General features: G+C 42.7%; 1 protein-coding gene across 2 annotated transcripts in view; it reads left to right on the forward strand.

Annotated features, from left to right (window-relative positions):
• USP40 (ubiquitin specific peptidase 40) overlaps nucleotides 1-24222 on the forward strand; it is a 3368940-nt gene that overhangs the window by 3101262 nt on the left and 243456 nt on the right. For both annotated transcript variants that reach the window (XM_044075047.1, XM_044075048.1), the window contains one exon: nucleotides 21779-21874. In XM_044075047.1, coding sequence (XP_043930982.1) covers nucleotides 21779-21874 — 96 coding nt within the window. The remainder of the gene's footprint in view (nucleotides 1-21778; nucleotides 21875-24222) is intronic.

Genomic DNA, 24222 nt, shown 5'->3' on the forward strand with positions numbered 1-24222 from the left:
AAATGTTCTTCAGTTCTTTCTTCTTTTAGACTCTTAAAAAAAAGAAAAAATCTAAAATTGCTAAACAACCTTGTTCACCACAGCAGGCTTATAAAGTGCCTCAGTCATGTATAACTGACTGTACTGTGGCTATTTCTTTTCCACAGATCATTCATCTTTTTCTGTGGCTCCCTCTGGTGTAGTCCCTGTAGCCACCATGGAATTGGGGGTTAGACATGATCTCTGCAGCTGTTGGAGTGCCCTTGGCAGGCAAGAGTGAGACACTATTATCAGTTTTGGGAGAAGGAGTAGGGAATACCACTTTGCACAGCCAGAATGCCATGCTTTTGGGGGGGGGGGGGGTTCTGGCAAAAGGCGGTATGCTGAAATTCCTTTCAAAAAGAAGCAAAAACTTGGACATATTTCTTATCCTTGTCTCAGGTACTTTAGACATGAGTGAGTTAACTGGGCTTAGCTCAGAATTCAGTTCATGCTTTTGACCCTTCTATTTCTACTTTTTCTGGTAAAAGGAAAAGAGATTCTTCATTTTCCAAAAAGGTTCAAGTTTATGAACCACAATGTGATTGTGAAGGAACATATTCTATTTTATCTTCCCAGACTTCTGATTTATATTTTGAGAAATGTATGGCTTCAGCCAGTCCCTTTGAAGTACAGTGCAATGAAAAAGTATTTGCCCCCTTCCTGATTTCTTATTTTTTTGCATGTTTGTCACACTTAAATGTTTCAGATCATCAAACAAATGTAAATATTAGACAAAGATAACCCAAGTAAATACAAAATGATTTTTAAGTGATGATTTTATGTATTAAGGGGAAAAAACTATCCATACCTACATGGCCTTATGTGAAAAAGTAATTTCTCCCCCTTGTTAAATCATGAAGTAACTGTGGTTAATCACATTTTTTGGAAAGCTGAGTTCAGTTTCACTAGCCACACCCAGGCCTGATTACTGCCAGACCTGTTGAATCAAGAGATCACTTAAATATAACCTGTCAGACAAAGTGAAGTAGGCCAAAAGATCCTAAAAAGGAAGACATCATGCCATGATCTAAAGAAATTCTGGAACAGATGAGAAACAGTGTAATTGACATCTATCAGTCTGGAAAAGGTTACAAAACCATTTCTAAAGCATTGGGACTGCAGTGAACCACAGTGATAGCCATTATCCACAAATGGAGAAAACATGGAACAGCGGTGAACCTTCCCAGGAGTGGCTGTCCTACACAAATTACCCCAAGAGCGCAGCGACGGCTCATCCAAGAGGTCACAAAAGAACCCAGAACAACATCTAAGGAACTGCAGGCTTCACTTGCCTCAGTTAAGGTCAGTGTTCATGAGTCAACCGTAAGAAAGAGACTGGGCGCAAATGGCATGCATGGCAGAGTTCCAAGGTGAAAATCACTGCTGACCAAAAAGAACATAAAGGCTCATCTCACTTTTGCCAAAAACATCTTGATGATCCCCAAGACTTTTGGGAAAATATTCTGTGGACTGATGAAACAAAAAGTGAACTTTTTGGGAGGTGTATGTCCCATTACATCTGGCGTAAAAGTAACACAGCATTTCAGAAAAACAACATCATGCCAGCAGTCAAACATGGTGGTGGTAATATGATGGTCTTGGGCTGCTTTGCTGCTTCTGGACCTAGATGACTTGCTGTGATTGACGGAACCATGAATTCTGCTCTCTACCAAAAAATCCTGAAGGAGAATGTCTAGCCATCAGTTTGTGACCTCAAGCTGAAGCGCACTTTGGTTCTGCAGCAGGACAATCCAAAGCACACCAGCAAGTCCACCTCTGAATGGCTTAAAAAAAACAAAATTAAGGTTTTGGAGTGGCCTAGTCAAAGTCCGGAGTTGAATCTAATTGAGATGCTGTGGCATGACCTTAAAAAGGCGGTTCGTGCTTGGAAACCCTCCAGTATGGCTGAATTAAAACAATTCTGCAAAGAAGAGTGGGCCAAAATTCGTCAACAGCGATGTGAAAGACTCATTGCCAGTTATCGCAAATGCTTGATTGCAGTTATTGCTGCTAAGGGCGGCACAACCAGTTATTAGATTTAGGGGGCAATTACTTTTTCACATAGGGCCATGTAGGTTTGGTATTTTTTTCCTTAAATAAAATCATCACCTAAAAACTGTATTTTGTGTTTACTTGGGTTATCTTTGTCTAATATTTACGTTTGTTTGATGATCTGAATCATTTAGGTGTGACAAACATGCAAACAAATAAGAAATCAGGAAGAGGCAAATACTTTTTCATTGCACTGTGTTCTTTTCTCTGAAACTATTTCTACACTGAATCAGTTGTTTTACTTTGAACATACTGATATTCCATAGTCCCTACAGAAGTACTATGAGTTATTATAATTGGATTTTCCAGAACCCACTCCATTTCCTCCTGTTAGTTCTGCTTTGGTGGATGTTTTTGTCACAGCCTGTAACTTACCTGATAGCCAACCTGCAGCCCCCAAGAATCAGATCCAGCATCTGTTAATTTAATGAACCCGTCTGCTACTAATCATTAATATAAATCCCTGCCTTTTGACAAGGATAGAAAAGCTTTTGAAAGATCTGTGGAAAGAATGTGTATTATTTTGCAACACTTGTTTTTAGAATTTTCAGCTGTCAGGCTGACTTGTTAAATTTTATGAGTGCCTCTTTTGAGGATATGAGAAATATGTCAGCATCTGTTTCTTCTTCTTCCTAGGAGAAGTCTACCTTGTGTAATGTGATTGCTTCTCTGTCTCAATGGCTACTCATTGTTTGAAATGTGCTTAGGATCTTACCAATGCCACTTCCAGAGGTGCTGCTGTTGGTACTGTTATGAATTGCTTTGGTTGGTTGCGTTCTCAAAACCTTCCAGAAGATGTCCAACATGAAATTTTGAACTGTATATGCAAGACCCCCCCTCCCTCTTCCTACCCTGACAAACCCTTAGCCCTTCCAGAAAGTCTGAACTTCCATTTCTTTCTTTGGCTACATATAGTTTCAGACAGATGCATTCTGAAAGTACAAGCCATATCGGGTTACACCTCCTTTCACACATTCAGTCCACAAACAGGAGGCAAGAAAACTAAAGGAGGCAGTGTAGCAATATTCATCAACGATAAATACACCTCCAAATTGGTTAAATAGTATAACGCCCTAGAGATACTTAAGGTGCAATTAGCTGTTAGTAGAAACTTATTCAAGTCATTCAATGCCAACTACAGAACCCCCTCCATGAATCAGGACACTCACTCTACCTATTTGAATCAATTTTGAGTCTATCAAGATGCATCTGAACACCATGGTTTTGGGTGACTTTAACTACCCTAGCATTGACTGGGTGACTTACTCATGCTCAAACTCACCTACCCAAAGGTTCCTTGACTTTGTCAACTCCAGGGCCCTGGACCAGCTGGTTGACATCCCCAATAGGGCCGCCAACATCCTGGAACTGGTCCTTACAAATATGGGAGAACAATGTAGCACCCCCAGTATGAGTTCATCCCTGGTGAGATCTGACCACAAGTCAATCTCATTTGAAGTAACTATCACACCTGACCCCCTCCCAGCAGCAACTAGACTAAAAAACGTCTCCAAAGCAGATATAACCTCTTACAGGATGGTGTCAATAGCTTCACTGCACCTTCCCCCTCAGACAGAACTAGTAACTATTCCATGCTCTACACCAATGCCCTATACAAGCAGCTGTATAACTGTATTGACTCAGCAGTACCTGTTAGAACCAAAACAAGCTCTTCAAGGAAGAACAAATCTGCTTGGTGGACAACCGCCATTAACAGGCTTTACAGTAAAAGGAAGAAACTGCTGTCTGAGAGTAAGAAAGAGCGGGCTTTAAACTGGAGACATTCCCTCCTCAGCTTAAATAAGCAAGTAAGATTTATTTTGAAGTCCTCCAAGGCAAACTTTGAATCCAAGTTAGCTTCCTCAACAAAAGACAACCATAAGGCATTCTTTAGTTACATCCATAACCTAGAAGGTAAGGCCCAGATTTGTGCTGAAGTGGTAGTTAATGGTAACACATATACTAGTCTGATGACATAGCTAACCTCTTAACTGACAGGTTTGGTGAAAATTTCACTCCTGTATCCCCACCACACGTACCCCATGATATCCCTTCCACCTATCCCCTATCTTGTATCTGTAAAGAGCAGATCATAAATGCCCAGTCCAAGGCCAAAAACACAGCATCAGTGGGACCTGATAACATCCCAGACTGTGTCCTACATGGGCTCGAAGAAGAATTAGCATCACCATTGGGTACTCTTTTCAGTCACAGTCTAAACACCAGCTTCGTCCCAGCTGAATGAAAAACAGCCACAGTTATCCTCTTGCACAAAGGTGATGTTTCTTCTGACCCCAGGAACTACATACCTATTAGCCTGACTAGCCTTATCTGCAGGGCCATGGAGAGACTCATCAAGGACCTTAGCAACAAAGATGTAGGTAATCTCCAAACATTAGATCCTACCCAGTCTGGGTTTGTCAAGGGGAGAATATGCTTGTTAAACCTGGTGGACTACTTCAGGATAGTCACCAGGGCCCTAGGTGAGGGGAAATCTGTGCATACAGCCTACCTATACCTAGCCAAGGCATTTGACACTGTCTCTCACTCAAGCATCATTAACAGACTCTCCCAGCTAGATATCAACCCTTATATCATAAGGTGGGTTTTAAATTGGCTCACTGATAGAACTCATACTGTCAGAATAGGGGAATGCTCCTCCAAAAGCAGATCCATAACCAGTGGTGTTCCACAGGGATTGGTCCTGGGACCTCTACTGTTCCGAATCTATTTCTCCAAAGTACAAACTAAAACCAAATAACGGTGGCTGACAGTTTGCTGACAACTGCAAACTGGGTGAAGTTATAGAATCTCCAAACGATGTCAACATCCTTCAAGAAGGTCTTAGGTAAACAAATGACTGGTGCCAAAGTCATGGCCTGAAACTCAATGTAAAAAAATATATGGTCATCCCTTTCGGTAAGAGTGATGTTCCTGCAAATAACCACGTCAGTGGCAATGCCCTAAGTGCACACACAGTGGTGAGAGATCTGGGCACTCAGGTTGACAGCACCTTTGCCTTTGATCACCATGTTTCCACAGTGGTAAGAAGGGCATTCTGTATGGCTCATCTCATAAGTAAGGGCATTGCCTCAAAAAAAGGAGAAGTTATCACCTCCTTGTAACCTTCAAACATCAGGTCAATAATTGAGTACAATGCCCCTTTTGGTATATACTTTTCAAAGCATCTGCAGCAAGTGGAGAGACCACAAAGGTTCCTCACAAGGAAAATTCAAGGTCTTCAGCAGCTATCCTATGTGGATCTGTTGAAATCACTGTCACTTTATTCTGTTTCATACAGACTACTCAGAGGCAATCTCTGCCTTGCATATAAGTCGAACTTTGACCCTGCTTTATTGGAATTTCTGCACATCCAAAGGCCAAATGGCACATGAACTAAACCTGGTATGTGAAATCAATAGAACCTGCTGGAAGGACAGATTAATCTCCCAGAGGTTAGCACACCTTTGGAATAGATTCCCACTTCATGTCAAACAGACCACCTCATTGTGGGGGGGGGGGGGTTCCACCCATGTCTGTCTTGGACGGGGCAATAGGTGCTGATCGTGGTAACAAGGGTAAATTCGGCTAGGCTTGTAAGGGTTTTTGGGCCATTAGCCTAGTAACTTCCTGTGATCCTATGAAGGTTACAGATGACAGTGGGAGTCTCTCCCTCCTTTTTGAGTGATTCACTGTCACCCGCCAGACAAAACCTTTCTTTTCCTTCCTGTCATTTAGTATCTGCTGTTTCAGGGAGTGATAGACACAGTTTCTCATCTTCAGGAAAAGGGTTTTATTCAAGGGTGCTTCAGTTGCCAAAGAAAGAAGGATGATTCTTGGAAACTAGTTGTGGATATTTCCTTTCTGATTCTGTGATAGTTATGAAGGGACATTGTCAAGATGATGTTGATGTTCATTGTGTTTCACTGTTGCAGTCATTACACTTGGGGTTATCCTGCTGGCAGGTTACCCGCAGTCAGCCTGAATTCCAAAGTCTTGGTCCGGTGTCAGTTGCTGTCACCTCTTCCCTGACGTCAGTGCGCCAGGGGTATAAAAGATGCAGCCGACGCCATTTTCTTCAGTCTTTCTTGCTGTGCGGTGCCTGAAGCAAAAGCAGTTCGTAAGTGCTGGTCGGCTGACTCCTGAGATTTTCAAAATCGAATTTCAGATCCGAAGTCTTCATTAAAGCTAAGTACCCCATTGGGGAAACTTTTTTCTTGCTCCAGACCGATGTCAGAAAAAGTTAACAATTGTATTTCTTGTGGGAAGCAAGTACCTCATAAGGATTTTCATTCTTACTGTATTCCTTGCCTAGGCCCTGACCACGACGTTGCTAGCTGTCGGTTTTGTGCTAGATTTAACCAACGCACTATTAAGCATCGGTACGATTTTTCCTTTCATTACTTTGGCCGAAGATTTAATTATATAATGCCGTTGGAACAGCCAACGACCGGAGTTTATAAAAAGCGCAAGGAAAAGGACAGGCATCTGAGGTCCAAACCTGACGACGAGGCTTCCGCTAGGCCAGTCGCCGGTGCTCAGTGAGGAGCTTTCTCAGCCCCTGACGCCCGCTACCTCAGAGCCACAGGCTGCTTCCAACTCCCATGTGGAGCCAACTAGGCCTCTGGAAACTCAAGGTATTGGACACTCGGAAACTATTCCCTCAGATGGGTCCGGAGCCACTAAGCAGGCATCAGCTTCTGAGGGTGTTTTCAGACCTACACAGTTATATGTAAAGCCAACCTCAGCTTCAAAGGCAAAGACTAAAGCACCGCTAAAGACAAAGAAACAAGTACAGCATTCTCTTGGACAGACTTCCATGCCTAAAAAACAGATGCTTAAAATGGCCGAAGACCTAATTACTTTGATCAAGGGTTCCCATCCCCCTTCTGATAAGAGGCCTAGGCAAGAGAGAGAATATGAATCTTCAGATCAGGTTTCCATTTCCTCTGACTCCTCTTCTGAACAGGGATACTCTCTTCCTCCCTATGAGGATTCTGTTGCTGAAGAATCTATCCCTTCAGCCTCTCCTCCTGAGGATTATTCTTTTGGGAAATACCTGCATACGATGAGGGAGCACTTTCACTGGGAGAGCCAAGATTACTCAGAATCTAAGAAAAGGCTCAGAGACTTTCTTTTACTACCTCAGCACAGACCTCTTGCTATTCCACCTGTTCTAGACATTGTAGATGATGTATTTTCAGAGTCCGGCCTGTCTCCTGACTCTTTACCCCCTGCACCTGTTAAGCCAAACAGATACTACAGGGTTCCAGATTCTCATAAATTTCTATATAAAAACCCTGCTGCTGACCCAGAAACTATATCTCGGGGTCCCAAAGGGGTCAAGGCTTCCACTGCAAAAAACCCTGTCCCCTCTGATAGGGATTCAAAGGCAGTGGACAGATGGGGGAAAAAGGTTTACACTTCTGCTACCTTGGCTGTAAGGGCTTTAAATTGTCAGTTTCATATGCTTAAATATCAGCAATACTTAATGTCACTGCTAAAACAGAAAATGTTGACAAATTCTGAATGCCCAGAAAACAAGGAAATGCAGGATTTATTGCATGTAGCTGAACAAGTAGGAAAGCATACTTTGCAACGTGGTTTTGATTCACTAGAGGCCTCTTGCAGGGCCGCTGTTACGGGTTCTGTATTAGGAGGCATGCTTGGTTAAAGGAACAGAATCTGCCTGATCATGTTAAAGCAAAATTATTGGATGCTCCATTACAGCATGATACTTTGTTTGGTGTTAAGTCAGAAGAGGTGTTGAAGAAAATGGGGGATAAAGCAAAATCTATGCAGACAGTTAAGGATTTCTTACAGGTACAGCCACCCAGATTTAGCAGGAACTGGCCTTCAAAGAATTGGTCCTTTCCAGTGTCAGACAGGCCACAGAGGCAGATACAGACGCCCTAGAGGCAGATCCCAGACCCAAGGCTCATACAGGCCTAAACAATGGAGTGCTTCTACCTCCAAAAGCGGAGAAGACAAATCACAGCCATATAGGAAACAGTCCCAATGACTTTCCACTGCCAGTACCAAGCACTTATCTTTTGGCAGCCCCTTTAGGGGGAAAACTAGCACTTTTTTCACAAAATTGGCACATGATCACCCAGGACAAATGGGTCTTGAATATAGTGTCTCAGGGCTACAGGTTCCACTTTCACACCCTGCCAAAGGCAAAAGGTATGCCAGACCTGCCACACAATCAATGGGCAGAGGCACAAAAGCAAGTTTCATCCCACATGGACATGAGGGCCATTCAGCGAGTACCACAGCAAGAGCAGGGACAAGGATTTTAATCAGGACTTTTCTTGGTACCCAGAAAGGACAAAGTCTGGAGACCAATACTGGACCTGTCTATTCTAAACACTTTTCTGGATGTTCCAAAATTCAAAATGTTGACTCTGCAGCAGCTTCTGCCCATACTGGGCAAGAAGGCTTGGCTTGTAACTTTGGACCTAAAAGAGGCATACCTGCATGTCCCAATCAGACAATCTTGCAAGAAGATACCTCAGATTCATAGCAGGCTCAATGCACTACCAATTCTCTGCATTGCCCTTTGGCTTATCTACTGCGCCCAGGGTCTTCACAAAATGCCTGGCACCAGTAATTGCTTTTTGCAGACAAAGAGGAATTCAAATATATCCTTACTTGGACGACTGCCTTATTCAAGCAGAGAACAAGGACATTCTACTAAAGCATCTGGCATTTGTAAAGAGATTACTAATTTACCTAGGGTACACAGTAAATGAAAAGAAATCAAAACTAGTACCCTCTCAAGAGATAATATTCCTGGGTGCAAGCTTAAATACAACTGCCCAGATGGCTTATCTCATGCCAGACAAACAAAGGCAACTGACTTCTTACTACGAAATGTTGGCAACAAAGACCCAGTTATCTGCAAGAAAAATTCTGCAGGCTTTGGGCTTCATGGCATCCTGCATTCTACTAATTCCATATGCAAGACTGCATACGAGGAAACTACAATGGTATCTAAAAAGTGTTTGGATTCAACATTGCCACAGCCTGGAAACATCAATTACCCTCATTCCCTGCCTGCAACAGGAGTTTCAATGGTGGGCACAGGCCTGTCACCATGACAAGGGACAGCCATTCACTTTACCCACAGCCAGGCAGACACTAAGAACAGATGCATCAGATTATCCCTGGGGGGCCCACATGGCAGAAAAATGTATTCAGAGCACATGGCCTGCAAGCCAAATGCATCTTCATATCAATCAAAAAGAAATGCTAGCTGTTCAGAATGCCCTGACAGCCTTCAAGGATCTACTTCATCCAGGACAACTGCTGATAAAGACGGACAATACTGCAGTCATGTGGTACATAAACAAGCAGGGAGGCACACATTCCTACCCCCTCTGCAGACAAGCCATGACTTTGTGGAACACAGCATTGAGTTATCAAGTACACCTGCAAGCACAATTCCTGCCAGGAAAGACAAACACTCTGGCAGACGAACTAAGCAGAATCCTCATGGATCCTCACGAGTGGAAACTAGATTCACAAATCTTCAGCATGATAACAAGGAAATGGGGATGTCCAGACATAGATCTATTTGCCTCCCCTCACAACTGCCAACTACAGAGATTCTTCACAAGGACGTATCACAAGCAAGCATGGAAAGTGGATGCTCTATCAGTCAGCTGGAAAACCCTTACAGTATATGCCTTTCCTCCACTACCTCTCCTCCCCAAGGTACTCTTAAAGGTCAGACAAGAGAAGCCAAAAATGATACTGATTGCCCCAGACTGGCCACGCCAGCACTGGTACCCAGTCCTAAAGAGCTTGTCTCAAGGCCCAGCCTGGACATTACCTCAAATTCCTCATTTACTGACCGAACAAAACAATCAGATCCTGCACAGCCAACTCAGAACCCTAAGTCTGGCTGCATGGCGGATAATGTAACCATTCAGAACACACCTCTCTCTAAAGCAGCTATGGATGTTATTTTGGAGGCCAGGAAATGGAAGAGATTCTGTGCTTGGAACCAGGCACAAGGAATTGACACGCTTGTACCAAATATTCCTCAGATTTTACAATACCTAACTGAGATGCTGGACAAAGGCCTATCCTTTTCATCAATTAAGATCCATGCCTCTGCCATTTCATCTCATTACAATACGGACCCACCTATTTTTTCACATCCACTGCTAAGGCAGTACCTCAGAGGGGCCAAAAACGTAAGACCTCCAAGGAGAGCGCCAATACCTGCATGGGACCTCAATTTTGTCTTGGAAAAACTCACACTGCCTCCTTTTGAGCCAGCCAATACAGCCGAGATAAAATTCTTATCATGGAAAACAGCTCTGCTTCTAGTAATAACTTCAGCAAGAAGGGTCTCAGAGTTACAGGCACTAATGGCGGTGGAACCTTTTATAATTTTCCCTCCGAACAGGGTTTCTCTGAGGACAAACCCAATATTTATGCCTAAGGTGGTGTCCAGTGTGGCTCTTAACCAAACCATTAATTTGCCTACCTTTTATCCAAACCCACAGAATAATGGGGAGAGACTTCTGCATTCTTTGGACATACACAGACAGCTATGCTTCTACTTGGACAAAACTAAAGCTTTCAGAAAGACTGAGCAACTCTTAGTGGCATATGCTGCAGGATCACAAGGAAAAGCTATCTCATAGCAGACTATTTCAAAATGGATAGGCCACTGCATTCATTTCTGCTATTCGCAACATGGCAAATCAGTGCCTAAGGGCATTAGGCCACATTCAACCAGAGCAGCAGCCACTTCAGCAGCCTTCCTCAGAGGAGTACCAACCAAGGACATTTTGGAGGCTGCAACTTGGACTTCAGTGCACACTTTTACAAAGCACTACCACTTACCTCTTTACTCTAAATCCAGAGCAGGCTTTGCCACTGCAGTTCTGCAGGGCCTCATAGCCACTCCTAATTCTATTTAGGCCCAGCCACCCAACCTCAGCTTTGGGATTCAACCCAAGTGTAATGACTGCAACAGTGAAACATGATGAACATAGTACAGTTGTGTACCTACCATAAATGTAGATGTTCAAGTGTATTCACTGTTGCAGTCCAGGTTACCCTCCCACCATCCCCCTTTCATTGCTGGGACTTATCTGTACTTCTCTATTCTATACAACCTTTGTGGTGTATTTGCTTGTAGATGAAGATAATGTTTATGTTAGTACATGCATTTTTATTGGCATCCTTTTATTAGTCTACCCTTTTGGGGGCACCTGACATCTGGGGCAAGAAAAACTGAAGAAAATGGCGTCTGCTGCATCTTTTATACCCCTGGCGCACTGACATCCGGGAAGAGATGACAGCAACCGACACCAGACCAAGACTTTGGAATTCAGGCCGACTGCGGGTAGCCTGCCAGCAGGATTACCCTAAGTGTAATGACTGCAACAGTGAATACACTCGAACATCTACATTTATGGTAGGTACACAACTGTACTTTTCTTCTCCACTTGTTTTCCTTTGCTCCCTGTATGAGTTTTCTAGTGACCTTAGATTTAAAAGATGCATATCATCAGATTCCTGTAGATTGAGTTCAGATATTTCTTAAGGATTCTTGTGTTTGGATCAAATTATCAGTATTATTCTTTAGTCTGTCCACTGATCCAAGAATATTCATTAAGTGTCTAGCTCCTGTGATAGTCTATTGCAGATTGCAAAGTATTCATGGTTTTCCTTTTTTAGATGACTTCTTTGTCTTTGTAGAGTCTTTTTCAAAGTGTCAGGAGTCTTTCATCTGGGTAAGGGATGTTTTACACAGACTTGCTTTATGGGAAAACATACAAAGGTCTTATCTGACTCCTTGTCACAGAATTATTTTCCTGGGTGTCTCTACCTCATTTCAAAGAGCTTTGCTTCCACAGGAAAAGTTAGATCTGCATCTAGATCTATTTCTTGAGTTTTTGCACTCAGACCTCTGTCCCTGGGATTTAGCTTTTCTGTACAGTCTCACTCTACAGGTATCTTCCATATTGTCAGATAAAAACTGTGTGAAAAACAAGCTGAGCAGGGCAAAGACCAGTCCCTCATGAATGGAAATCAAATCAGAGGGTTTTCCAAAAATTGATTCAGCTGTGGGTAACCTCCCACATAGATTTTTTTTTTTTTTTTTTTTTTTGCCTCTACTAACAACAATCTGTTGGTAAAATTCTGCTCCTCATGCAAGATGGCCTAGAATGCAGATGTTTTTTTCTTTTCCTTGGACAAGAAAGTTTCAATTTGCTTTCTCTCCTTCCACTAATATCCAGGGTCATTCTAAAGATTGAGAAGGACTCTCCAAAAGTCATTGTGGTAACTCCCCTCTGGCCCAGGCAACATTCATTTTCCCTTCTTTTGGAAATGACCTGTGACATTTACCACTACCTTCATCAAAGACTAGACCCACTCACACAAGGCCAAGGGTGTTTGATACATTCTGACCCCAGACAACTGCAACTGACTGCCTGGATGGCAGAATCTTAATACATTTTAGGCTCCTGTTTTCTGAGGATGTGCAACAGGTACTAAAGGAGGCAAAAAAAAAAAACTGCTACTAGATGATCATGTATTAGTAAATGTAAAGGGTTTTCTAGCTGGTGCCAAGAAAAGGGGCAATACTTATTCAAGGCTGTTGTTTTTCTGGTTCTGCTTGTGTGAATTACTGTCACCTCATTGTACACTTCAGTCAAGGTTCATTTGTCTACCATTTCAACATATCTGCCCATGGATCCCCCTCTTTCAGATGATCATATGATCTCTGCAGAAATCAAATGCAAAGGGTAGCAAGGTTAAATACTATAGATGAAACTATGCATAAGCAATTAGATCATATGACTAATGATTTTATTGAGCGTGGCTATTCTAAGGAAGAAACTATTGCAGCATCAAATTTTGTTAAAGAACGAAGACTAAGATATGTCCAACCATTATTTGGTGATAGTAACAAACCTAATATAAGGACGAATATAACCAATAATGGCATTAGATGCATGCTTACTTATAATAGAAATACGACTAGAGTTAAGGAGATTATACATCATCATTGATCTATCTTACAGGATATACCCGAACTAAATCAGGTTATGGGTGAAAAGCCAAGTTTTGGTTATAAGCAAATTAGTACGCTTAAACAGAAATTGTGTTATAAAGAGCAACCTAAGCATTTTTTTGAAGTTTCAAATAGTAAGCACAGTATTTATAAATGTAAGGACTGTGCTTATTGTAAATATATAAATGAGCATAAGACAATTAAACATCCTGTCACAGGCAAGGACTTTATGTTGTATGCCGATGGAAATTGCAATACTAATAATAATATTTATTTTGCAAAGTGTATATCATGTCATGGATACTGCATAGGTATGACCAATAGAAGGCTTAAAGATCGAATAGCCAATTGTATGAGTGAAATAAGGCATAAAGTTATTACTAACGCCCTATATAAACATACATCAGAAAAAGGGGAAAATCATGCATTTCAGTTTGTGATTTTAAAAGTAATGTATTTACCTTTGTATGGTGGAGATATTAAGCTACTGACAGAAAATTAAGTGGATTCTTAGAGTGAGAGCCCATCTACCACCAGGATTGAATGGGACTTTTACTTTAAATCCATTACTTAAGCTTTTAAATGAGAAAGTTTGATTTTGCCGTGTGATTTTAAATTCACTATTTAAGTACTTCATTGTTTTATCTTAAACTGTATTCACCTGAGAAAGCTTTATGGTTAAAGTTTTACTTGCGATTAAACTTTTACTTGCACATTATCAGCATCTTCATTGGGTTTTCTGGTTATTTATCTGCTTCTGTGAATTGTTTTTGTAAGAAACCGGATTCACAACCTTTCTTCTGCTGTTTGTGGATGTAATTGAAGTTCCCTAGCAAGAATATATTTGGTTTGATATTTAACCCCTCAGTGATATTAAGGGTAGTTCCAATGCTCTTTGGATGACATTGATAGGGATCTGTAGCTAACAATGAAATAATACTTGGATTTTTAAAGGCTGATTTGTACCTCTTGGAGCTCCAAGTTACAGTCTTGTGTAAGTATACATTAGGTGAGGGTGTTCCTGACAAATACAGATTCTCCCCTGAAGCTACCAAAGGGCCTAAAGACCTGATAGGCACTACACCCTGGTGTAGAGGGAGTGCTGTTATTGCATTGAAGCTGTGTTTCAGTAACTAAATAGACATGAATGTGTTTGAGTTGCAGGAGGGACTCTGGTTCTGGCATCTTTCTTTTTAGACTCCTTGCGTTGAGTAGTGTCGCCATGATGATGTCCAAATTTAGGTTTGAGTCAGCTATGTAGGAACATCCAGAAGAGGGATTGTGCCTAAAAAAGACACTATGAGGGCAGCAAAAGCTTTAGCCAGTAAGTGGAAGCCTTGGTATGAGAAGTGTAAGCAACCACTGGTGAAATAAGAAGTCTTCTCTACTGTCTCATCCCATCTCACACTGACACATACTGGATCCCTTTAGAATAACACTAATTACTTAGCCAGTTGTCATATCTCATCTTAGTATCTTGACATAATTCTTGGGGAAGGCACGATACTACTTAAAACCAGCGCCTTTCCTGCTTCTAACACATGCATAGTAAATACCATCATGTCTCTCTGTGTATCCTTCTGGATTGAATGCCTGAAGTCATTCAGTCCCATATCAGCCACCACTGCCTTTTAGTCATATATAGATTTAAGGGATGCTAAGGGGAAAGGGAGATGGAGATTGACTGGTTAAGGGTTTATATTTGATGTGCCTTGGCCAAACCAGCTGTGCTCACTTAGTGCCCTGACGAGAAACAAAATTTGGATCCACTACTGGCAACTAGTTCTTTTGTATGACCTTAAATTTCTACCATCCAGATTATATTGGCAACAAGATTATAAGGTTAACAGCTAAGAAATAATGTGATGCATTTAAATGGCAGAAGGAGAGCAGTACTGAAGGAAAATGACACCAAAGTCATGGTGATGCATTTAACAGTGAACAGTGGAGCTGAAATTGTGTAGTCGGGACTAACTATTAGATATTATTTAAAGGTATTACTGATCCATTAAGTAAATTAATAATAAAAATATCTTTGTGTCAATTAAATTAATGTCTTCATGTCTGCTTTTTATGCCTGATCATGCTGTGTCCGAATTTGAGCTGCAGCAGTCCTGGAAAATAGCACAGTACAAAACTCAGTGAACACTTGTGCACTGAGCAGCTTCCCCAGAGTCAAGTGCAGGTAAACATGCATGTTCTGAGACATTGTCCTGTAAAGGCTAAAGAAGTGGGTGATATCTTAAAGTTTTATTCAAGACTTTGAGATGGAAAAGATAAAGTTTTCCTCAGAGTTTAAACAGAAGTAAGAAAGGAAGACCACTGAGGAATCATCTACTTGCATATATTACCCTGTTTGACTCAATGGAGCACTTTGGCTTTGTAGTGTTAAGTACAGTTATTCATAAAATATAAAACATGTGGAAGTGGATTGTATGGTAGTTTCATAACTGAAAACACAAGTGTCTTTTTTTCTGTTAAGTGGTGGTGGTATGTATTGATTTAATTGCAGGAAGCTCTTGATCTGATATTGTTAATCCTCGTTCATCCCTTATGCATGGGTATCGGTTCCGACCTCGGAACTGAGCTGGCCATTTTCCAAGCTCGCGTCAGCTACAAACTCTCGAGCTAAACTCTTACCCATAATCCCCCTCTCCCTGTTACCTCAGATTTCATTTGCCTCGTTGCCATTCGGTCGTGTCAAGCTGCTTCTCTTGAGCTAAGTGTAGTTATTTGTTGTCAGAATAGTCATTTATATAACTTTTTTGTCATTGTCTCTTACCCTATCGCATCTAGCGACCATATTTTCTTGAGTTTTTCTCCTCTTTTCTCTACACCTTTTACCGCAAGGTATTTCTCCCCTACCATCGTTGGTAATCTTCCTTTTTTTCATACCTTTGTGTATTCTTTTATACCATTGCTGGTACCCTTTCTACTATCCCTTTTTTCTATCATGGCAGATAAGAAATGTAGTCTGAGTTTTGAAAGGTGTTCTGATTGTGGACACAGATTACCTACATCTGATGCACACTCTTTGTGCGTTTATTGTTTGGGGGCATCCCATTTATCTGTTGACCCACCCTGTACAATCTGTGAAAATTTTTCTAACACAACCTTGTTAGAAAGGAAAAACAAGTTGTTGCTGAAGGAACTTCTTAAATTTTCCTTTTCAGAGGCTATTTCTGAGTTGGAGGCCTCAACCCCTCCTAGAACCCATAAGAAAATTTTGGATGTTTCTACTAAGGCCAAGTCTTTGCCTTCGTCCCCGGCTGGGGACTGTCACCAACCAAAACCAAAAAAGGCTAAAGTTTCCGTTCCGGAGCTCACTCAGTCAGCCCCAGTGCTTTGGGTGCCTAGACTTTCGGCACCGAGGCCTTCGGCTCCATTACTGATCTCGGCTTCATCTTCTCCTGCAGCCTTCACTATATCGGCACCGAGGGGCTCCTCGGTTCAGATTATTACTACTACTGTATCGGCACCGACCGCTCAGTCGGCGCAGACCTTAACCACATCGGCTCCGACATCTTACTGGGAACTGACGCCTCAGTTGTTGGCTCCAGTTTTGTCGGTTCCAGCTTCGGTACTGACAACCACTTCAGCACCGATCCTTCTGTCAGTGCAGACCATGACCTCGGCACCGATGACTTCCTCGGTGCATACACCCATAGTCCAGTCTTTCTCGGCACCGTTGTTCTTGGTGCAGACTGGTGAGGTAGGTACCGAGTTTGTCTCTTCTGTGGACAGGCCTGTTTCTCCGTCAGTCTCCGTGAGGTCCACCAGAAGCCTTTCCAAACACGATGTGCTGCATCTTGTGGATCAAGTGCTTTTGGCAAGAGGTATCCCACCCCCCAGGACCTATCCCTCCTTGGGAGGTGATCACCCATCTCCAAAGACCCCTTCTTATTCTTCTCCTCCATTGCCTTTGAAGTCCATTGATATAGCACAGTCTTCCCCCTCTGCAGTTCCCTTTATGGATCTCACTAAGGAACCCCAGTTGCCTTCGTGGCAGGAAAGTTTTGCTACGACCCAGGATGTTGACATTTGTGACACGCGTAATTTGCTGATCCACAGCCATCCAGAGACTCCCAAGTCGGCAGGCTGAGCCACTTAGGGGGGAGGGGTGACCCCTGTCCTGGACACACACTCCTCTTCAGGTGGACTAGCCTTTCAACTGATGGAGAAGGCTTTCACTTCTGCTGGTGATACTGGGCTGTCTATCCCCCCCAGCCCTCCTCTGGTACACTAGTTTCACAAGTCACACCTAGCGGACACTGGGTGCAGGGGCCTCAGCACATATTCCCACAGGAAACCACTTTTCCGCTGTCTTCCCCAGCTTCTCCCTCTGAGGAAGTCCACCAGAAAAATTTGTGTAAGAGGAAGCACATGGACTCCACAGAGGAGTCCCTCACTGAAGACACAGACTTTGATGGGGAAGGATCCCCTTGGTCACCCTCTGAGGTATCCTTCGGTGATATCCTCAAAATCCTTTTTCAAGAAAAATCTTGATGATTGGATGGGAAATAGGAAATTCACCCCGGGAATCAATTCTGTTGCTCTGCTCGACAGTGATACAGGAAAATAATTTTCTTGGGTAGCAAAAGCCAGGATACCTTTTTGGCTGGGCTTGTATAGATCCCAGGGCCGATAGCCTAGTACCTGCCTATGGACCTATGTGACTAGCAGCCCTCTAATCCGACCTCTGAGGAGTCTGTGTTCCTGCAGGCTTTTCGTGCTGGGCCCACTACATCCTGGGCAACTCCACCTGCCGATGAACGTGTCCGGCTCATTGTGCAGCGTATGTGGAAGGCTCCTGACACTGTAGAGGCTATTCCTCGGACGCCAGATAAGATTTTGTCCCCTCCTGCTACGGATCCCCATTGGTCAAAAGGTCTTCCTGTGGATGTTGTGGTGGTGGCGGCCGCAACAAAAAAGGATCTGGCAGAAGAAAAAAGCCATCCGCCTAACAAAGAGTCCCGGGCCCTGGACAGGATAGGGAAGCGCACCTTTGCATCAGCAACCTTTACTATCAGGCCCTGAATTATATGGCACACTTTACCAGGCTTCAAATGGATCTGATTTCCGAGCTCTCTGAAACCTTGGTTGGTGCCGTGTCTGATGAGGTCCGTGACAAAGTGGCCTCTCAGCTGGCCACCATTGAGTCAATATCTAACTCCTCTATGCGACTGATATCTCACGCATCAGAAGGAGCAACTAGAGCAGCGGATTCAGCTGCGGTGTTGAGACAACATGCCTGGATGTGCTTATGCAATTTCGCGGAACTCTTTAAGGCTTCCTTTCTTAATGCTCCCATTGAGGCCTCTTCATTGTTTGGACCCAAAGTTAAAAGCACACTGGCCAGATGTGAACAGGATGGTAAGACCCTTTCTGCCATAGCTGTCCATTATTCTTCCCCTCAACGTGCTTTCTCCCAAAACCAAAAGAGTGGGAAGATATAGTTCAAGAAATCTCAGGGTCCTTTCTGTGACACACAGGCCGAGTTCTCCCCTAGAGGCAGAGGGGGGAAACTGACAGGGAAGAAGCTCCTTTCAGGGCAGAGGGGGTCCGCGTAACCAGGGTTCCAGGGACTCTTTCCCTGGCCAATCCTACCAGCCCTCCTGAAGAGCGGCCTAACTCCTTTTCTCTGGAGGTGGTTGGAAGTCGTGTCTCCTTGTACCCTTCTGCCTGGCTAACCATCACCACTGATTCTTGGATACAAAGGATCCCAGAGGTTATCGTATCCCCTTCGATATTTGTCCTGTCCCTTCAAAAAACCTTCCCGATGTTCCACCCAGTCAAAGGGAAGAAGCAGCACTAGAGATAGAAAAGCTGCTAAGAAAGAGAGTCATCCAAATAGTCCCACCAGACCAGATAGGATCCAGATTCTACTCAAGACTATTTTTGGTGCCAAAGAAAACCGGGGACTGGAGACCAATTTTGGATCTCAGTGTATTGAACAAGTTTGGGAGAGTACAAAAATTCTGGATGGTCACAATACAGTCTATCCTTCCGCTTTTGGAAAAAGATGATTGGATGTGTTCGATAGATCTTCAAGATGTGTACTACCATGTAAATGTGGACAGGCCATCAAGAAGATTTCTGCACTTCCATGTGGGAGCCAGTCACTACCATTTCAGAGTACTGCCCTTCGGACTCTCTACAGCCCCCAGAGTGTTCACAAAGTGTATGGCAGTCTTTAGAGCTCACTTGCGACTTCAAGGATTCCAGGTGTTTCAACCTAGACGACTGTCTCATTTCCGCCCCCACCAGACATCTACTGGAAGAAGCCCTGGCATACTCTCTCCTCACTGCACAAAGGCTAGGCATAACCATAAACTGGCAAAAATCCAATCTCACCCCATCTCAGTCGACAGAATTTATAAGGGTTATCTTGGATACAAAGAACTGCAGAGCTGCCATTCCAGAGCACAGAATTTTAAGGATAAAGCAACAACTGATTCCAATCCTTTCAAGGGAGAAATCCACAGCTCACTGTTCTACAGCTTTTGGGTTCCATGGCAGCCTCCAACACCATTGTCCCCCTGGCCAGGTTTCATATGAGGCTTCTACAGTGGCTACTGCTCACCCAATGGTATCCTCTTTCAGCCAAGATTTGAGTAACCCACAGGTGCAAACAGGATTTAAATTGGTGGATGACACACAATCTGTCACAATGGTCTCACCCCTTCTCCCCCCCAGCAACCCAAGGCCACAGTGACCATGGATGCCTCCCTGATGGGGTGGGGGGGGCTATGTCAGGGGCAGACAGTCCAAGGCACTCTGTCCGAACTGGAGGCCCAACTGCATATAAATGTTCTGGAGCTGAGGGCGGTGCTTCTGGTGTTGCAAGCATTCCACCCCCTGCTGCCGTCTGGGACGATTTTGATTCAGTCAGACAACATGGCAGTGGTCTGGTACATCAACAAGCAAGGTGGAACCAAATCTTACCCCCTTTGTCGAGAGGCCATGAGGATGTGGCAATAGGCGATGGCTACCAACTGTTTTCTTCTAGCAATGCACATTCCTGGGAGTTCCAACGTGATAGCAGACAGACTCATCAGGTGCACGAGTGGTCCCTGAATCCCTTGATAGCGGCGGAGATCTTCCACCACTGGGGCCGTCCTTGCTGCGACCTCTTTGCATCCCCGACCAACTACAAATGCAGCAACTACTTTGCCCTGATTCCCCCTCCAGGACAGTCACCCAGGGACGCTCTAGTCCACGATTGGCCCTCGGGTCTTCTTTATGCATTCCCACCTTTTCACCTCATTCCCCAGTTTCTGAAGAAAGCCCGTCAGTTGAAGAGCAAGGTGATCCTCATAGCACCATATTGACCTCATCAGATTTGGTTCCCCTTCCTTTGGCCTCACCTACTAGATCGACCATGGATTCTCCATCCAATCCCGGTTTTACTTAAACAGGACTAGGTCCTTTCGTAAATCTGACCAGTTATTTTTGGCCTATTGTGGACCTAGATTAGGATCTGCTGTTGCTATGGTCACATTAGCTAGATGGTTGAAAGACTGTGTGACCTTCATTTATACACAACGTAATATCCCGTTGCCTACTACCATGAAAGCTCACTCAACAAGGTTGGTGGCAACTTCTGCTGCCTTCCATGCCAGAGCTTCTTTACATGACATCTGTGCAGCTGGGCTATGCTTCATACCTTCATCAATCATTACAAATTGGATTTGGCTTCCAGGGGAAGAGCATCTTTTGGTTCTATGGTGCTCAGGAATGTCTTTCCATGAGAACCTCTCAGGAATAGAGGTAGCTGGGGACTCTGTCCCATGTGTAAGGAATGAACGAGGATTAACAATATCAGATAAAGAAGTTATGTCTTACCATAATGTTCCATCTGTATTGTTGATCCTCGTTCAGTCATTATGACCCTCCCTCCTTCCCCCTCCTGTGGCTTGTAGTGGATCTCACCATCCGATTCTCTTAGGTCATTTGACCAGAGGTAGCCTCTACCTTCTTTTGGCTTGCAAACTCAATCTGAGGTAACAGGGAGAGGGGGATTATGGGTAAGAGTTTAACTCGAGAGTTTGTAGCTGACGCGAGCTTGGAAAATGGCCGGCTCGGTTCCGAGGTCAGAACCGATACCCATGCGTAATGACTGAACGAGGGTCAACAATACAGATGGAACGGTATGGTAAGACATAACATCTTTTTCCTGCACATAGCTGTCAGATGTCTGGAGAAGCTTTCCCTATTGCAGTCTGGTATGTCTGTTATGCACCTAGATTTTCCACCATAGAAAAAGTAGGTACAGAGATCGGTCCCTGCCCACTTCCTTAAGGAAAGAAAGCTTCCTTAAATATGCATAGTTATTGCCACCTACTAAACCTCTGGTTACTAAAATCCCCCCTCTCTTTACTCCCTTTTTCAAATCTAAGATTGTTGGCATTAAAGCACTTTATATGAGTGAACCTGTCTATGAACTAAACAGTTTTGCTTGTTTCTGCAGATAAATGAAGATTAAAGTAGGGAATTTCGTACTGGACAAGATAATGCATTTTTCAGTGTCATTTAAACATGGATAATTATTTTTATATGTTTCACAGAAAAGTATTTCATTACCCTTTTTATTGGACAACACACAAAAAATAAAATAAACTCAGTCTTAGCAAACATTAATTGCCTGTGATTTTTATTTAGACCCAGCAAGTTTCCAAACGCAAAAAAAGAAAAAAGCAAGAAGGCTTACAAGGTGCACCATATTATCTGAAAGATGGTGATATAATTGGTGTTAAAGTAAGTACACTGTACTGTTAAGTGCATTCTATAGTCACTGTAAATGTGACTGCTGTATTTTGCATTGGTTAACATTTCACATGAAATTGAAAGCCACTCAAACTAGTTTCTCTTTAGTGTAGACTTCAGCTCACATACACACTTGAAATAGGCAAATTTTAAGTCTTCACAGATAGAAGCATTCAAATGCAGCAGTATTATAAAATAAACTGTGGTATATCATGGCTATCCTAGCACAGTAACATCACTTGCTGATCACCTAAGTATACCTAACTTGTGAACCTCAGGAGAAATACTGACTACACTCATTGTAATGAACTTGGGTGCAAACATCAGCCGTTGTGGATAATGCCAGTAGAAGTAGCAACAGATTTAAAGCTGAAGCTTCTGTTTAGAGGGTTAACATTCTATTTCTATAAATGCATATAGTTCTTATTTATTCTATTTCATAAAGGGAGAAGGGGAAATAATGAACTTGTTTGAAAAATGTGGCATGAGTTCAAACAGTGGTGTGAAAGTGCAGGCATGTAAAAGTGTGTTTAGTCACATTTCAAGGTTTGCTTAGGATGTTTGTAGGAAGAATATAAATATATGTACACATACTCCCTACAGAAATATATATATATATATATATATATATATATATATATATATATATATATATTCCCTACAGAAATATATATATATATATATATATATATATATATATATATATCTGTGTGTGTATGTGTATATATATATATATATATATATATATATATATATATATATATATATATATATGTTACACATATACATAAAGTCAAAATAAACTTTATTGTCATTTACATCTACACACTGTAACCTAAACAAAATTTTGTGCATAAGCTCAATATTTGAAATTACAAAGGAAAATGAAACAACACATACAAGAGGAATAAACATAATTAACAAATACAGTACTACCCCAGTACATGCAAGAAAGAGCAGAGACATTTACCAACACTCATGTATGAAAAGAATACCCTCCACTGAGTTTAATTAACTTACCCTATTTAAAGTAATACAAAACACACTACAAATTGAAATGCCTAAGTTATTTGTCTAATATTGCACTTGAGTGAATTAAATAATACTGACTATGGATATAATAAATAAATATTGCACTTACTTGGAATATATGTTAGTATACAGCGGTAGCGTTGTTGCCTCACAGCAAGAGGTTCTCCTTTTCGATTCTCGGCTGGAGTGTCTTGTGTGTGGAGTCTGCATGTCCTCCCCACAGTCGAGTGGCCTCCGAAAGACATGCGTGAATGGGCGTGCCTTCTCTGAAGGCTGGGCATCGGGCTGGCAACTCGGCACCATAAAAATCTACTGCAAATCATTAGCGGACCGGAGTTCCGCTGTGGCAACCCCTAACCGGGAAAAGACAAACAACGTATATTGCACAAATAAAAATTTACTTCTTATGTGTCCAGACTCCTGGGACTAGTGCCCGAGTGCAGAAATCTAATCACTGTAGGGTAGAAACTGTTACTGAATCTTGTAGTCCTGCAGCGAATGTTGCGATATCTCCTGCCTGATATCAGATGGTTAAACTCTCCATGCGCAAGATGCGTGTTGTCCTGTATTATTTTGGTGGCCTTTCAGATGCTTCTTGCACAATAAAAACGATGTATCGATGGAAGACTGGAAACTGTTAGCTACTCTGCAACCCTCACCACTCTTTGTAGTGCCTTCCTGTAACTGTGCAGCTTCCAAACCAAGTTGCAGGTGAGGATGCTCTCTATTGCACTTCTATAGAAGGTGGAGAGAATATGAGGAGGAAGCAAACTTTTTTCAGCCTTCTTAAAAAGTGGACGCATTGGTACGCTTTCTTGACCAGTTGGCTGGTGTTTCCCAATCATGCAAGATCCTCTGATATGTGTGCACCCAGGAATTTCATACTCTTAACCCTCTCCACACTCTTACCATTGATCCTGAGCACTGGGTGGTTTGTTCTCCTTTTCCTGAAGTCGATGATAATATCTTTGGTCTTGCTTATATTCAGGTCAAGTTTGTTCCCCCTCTCACCAACTGATCAGAGATGCCACCTCTTCATTGTACACCCTTTCATCCTCCTTTCTGATGAGCTCCACGACTCTGGTGTCATCAGCAAACTTGATATAGTAGGACTTTTGCTTAGCATAGCAGTCATGGGTCAGGATGGTGAGTAACAGTGGGCTGAGAACACATCCCTGTGGAATCCCGGTGTTAATAGTGATGCACTTTGATGTGCTCTTATCTGAACACACCCTCTGTGGTCTCTCAATCAAGAAGTCCAGGATCCAGTTACAGAGATATTTACTGATTCCTAAATGTGCCAGTTT

This window comes from Protopterus annectens, chromosome 6.part0 (assembly GCF_019279795.1).
Source record: "Protopterus annectens isolate FY-2018-M chromosome 6.part0, PAN1.0, whole genome shotgun sequence".
Taxonomy (NCBI): domain Eukaryota; kingdom Metazoa; phylum Chordata; order Ceratodontiformes; family Protopteridae; genus Protopterus; species Protopterus annectens.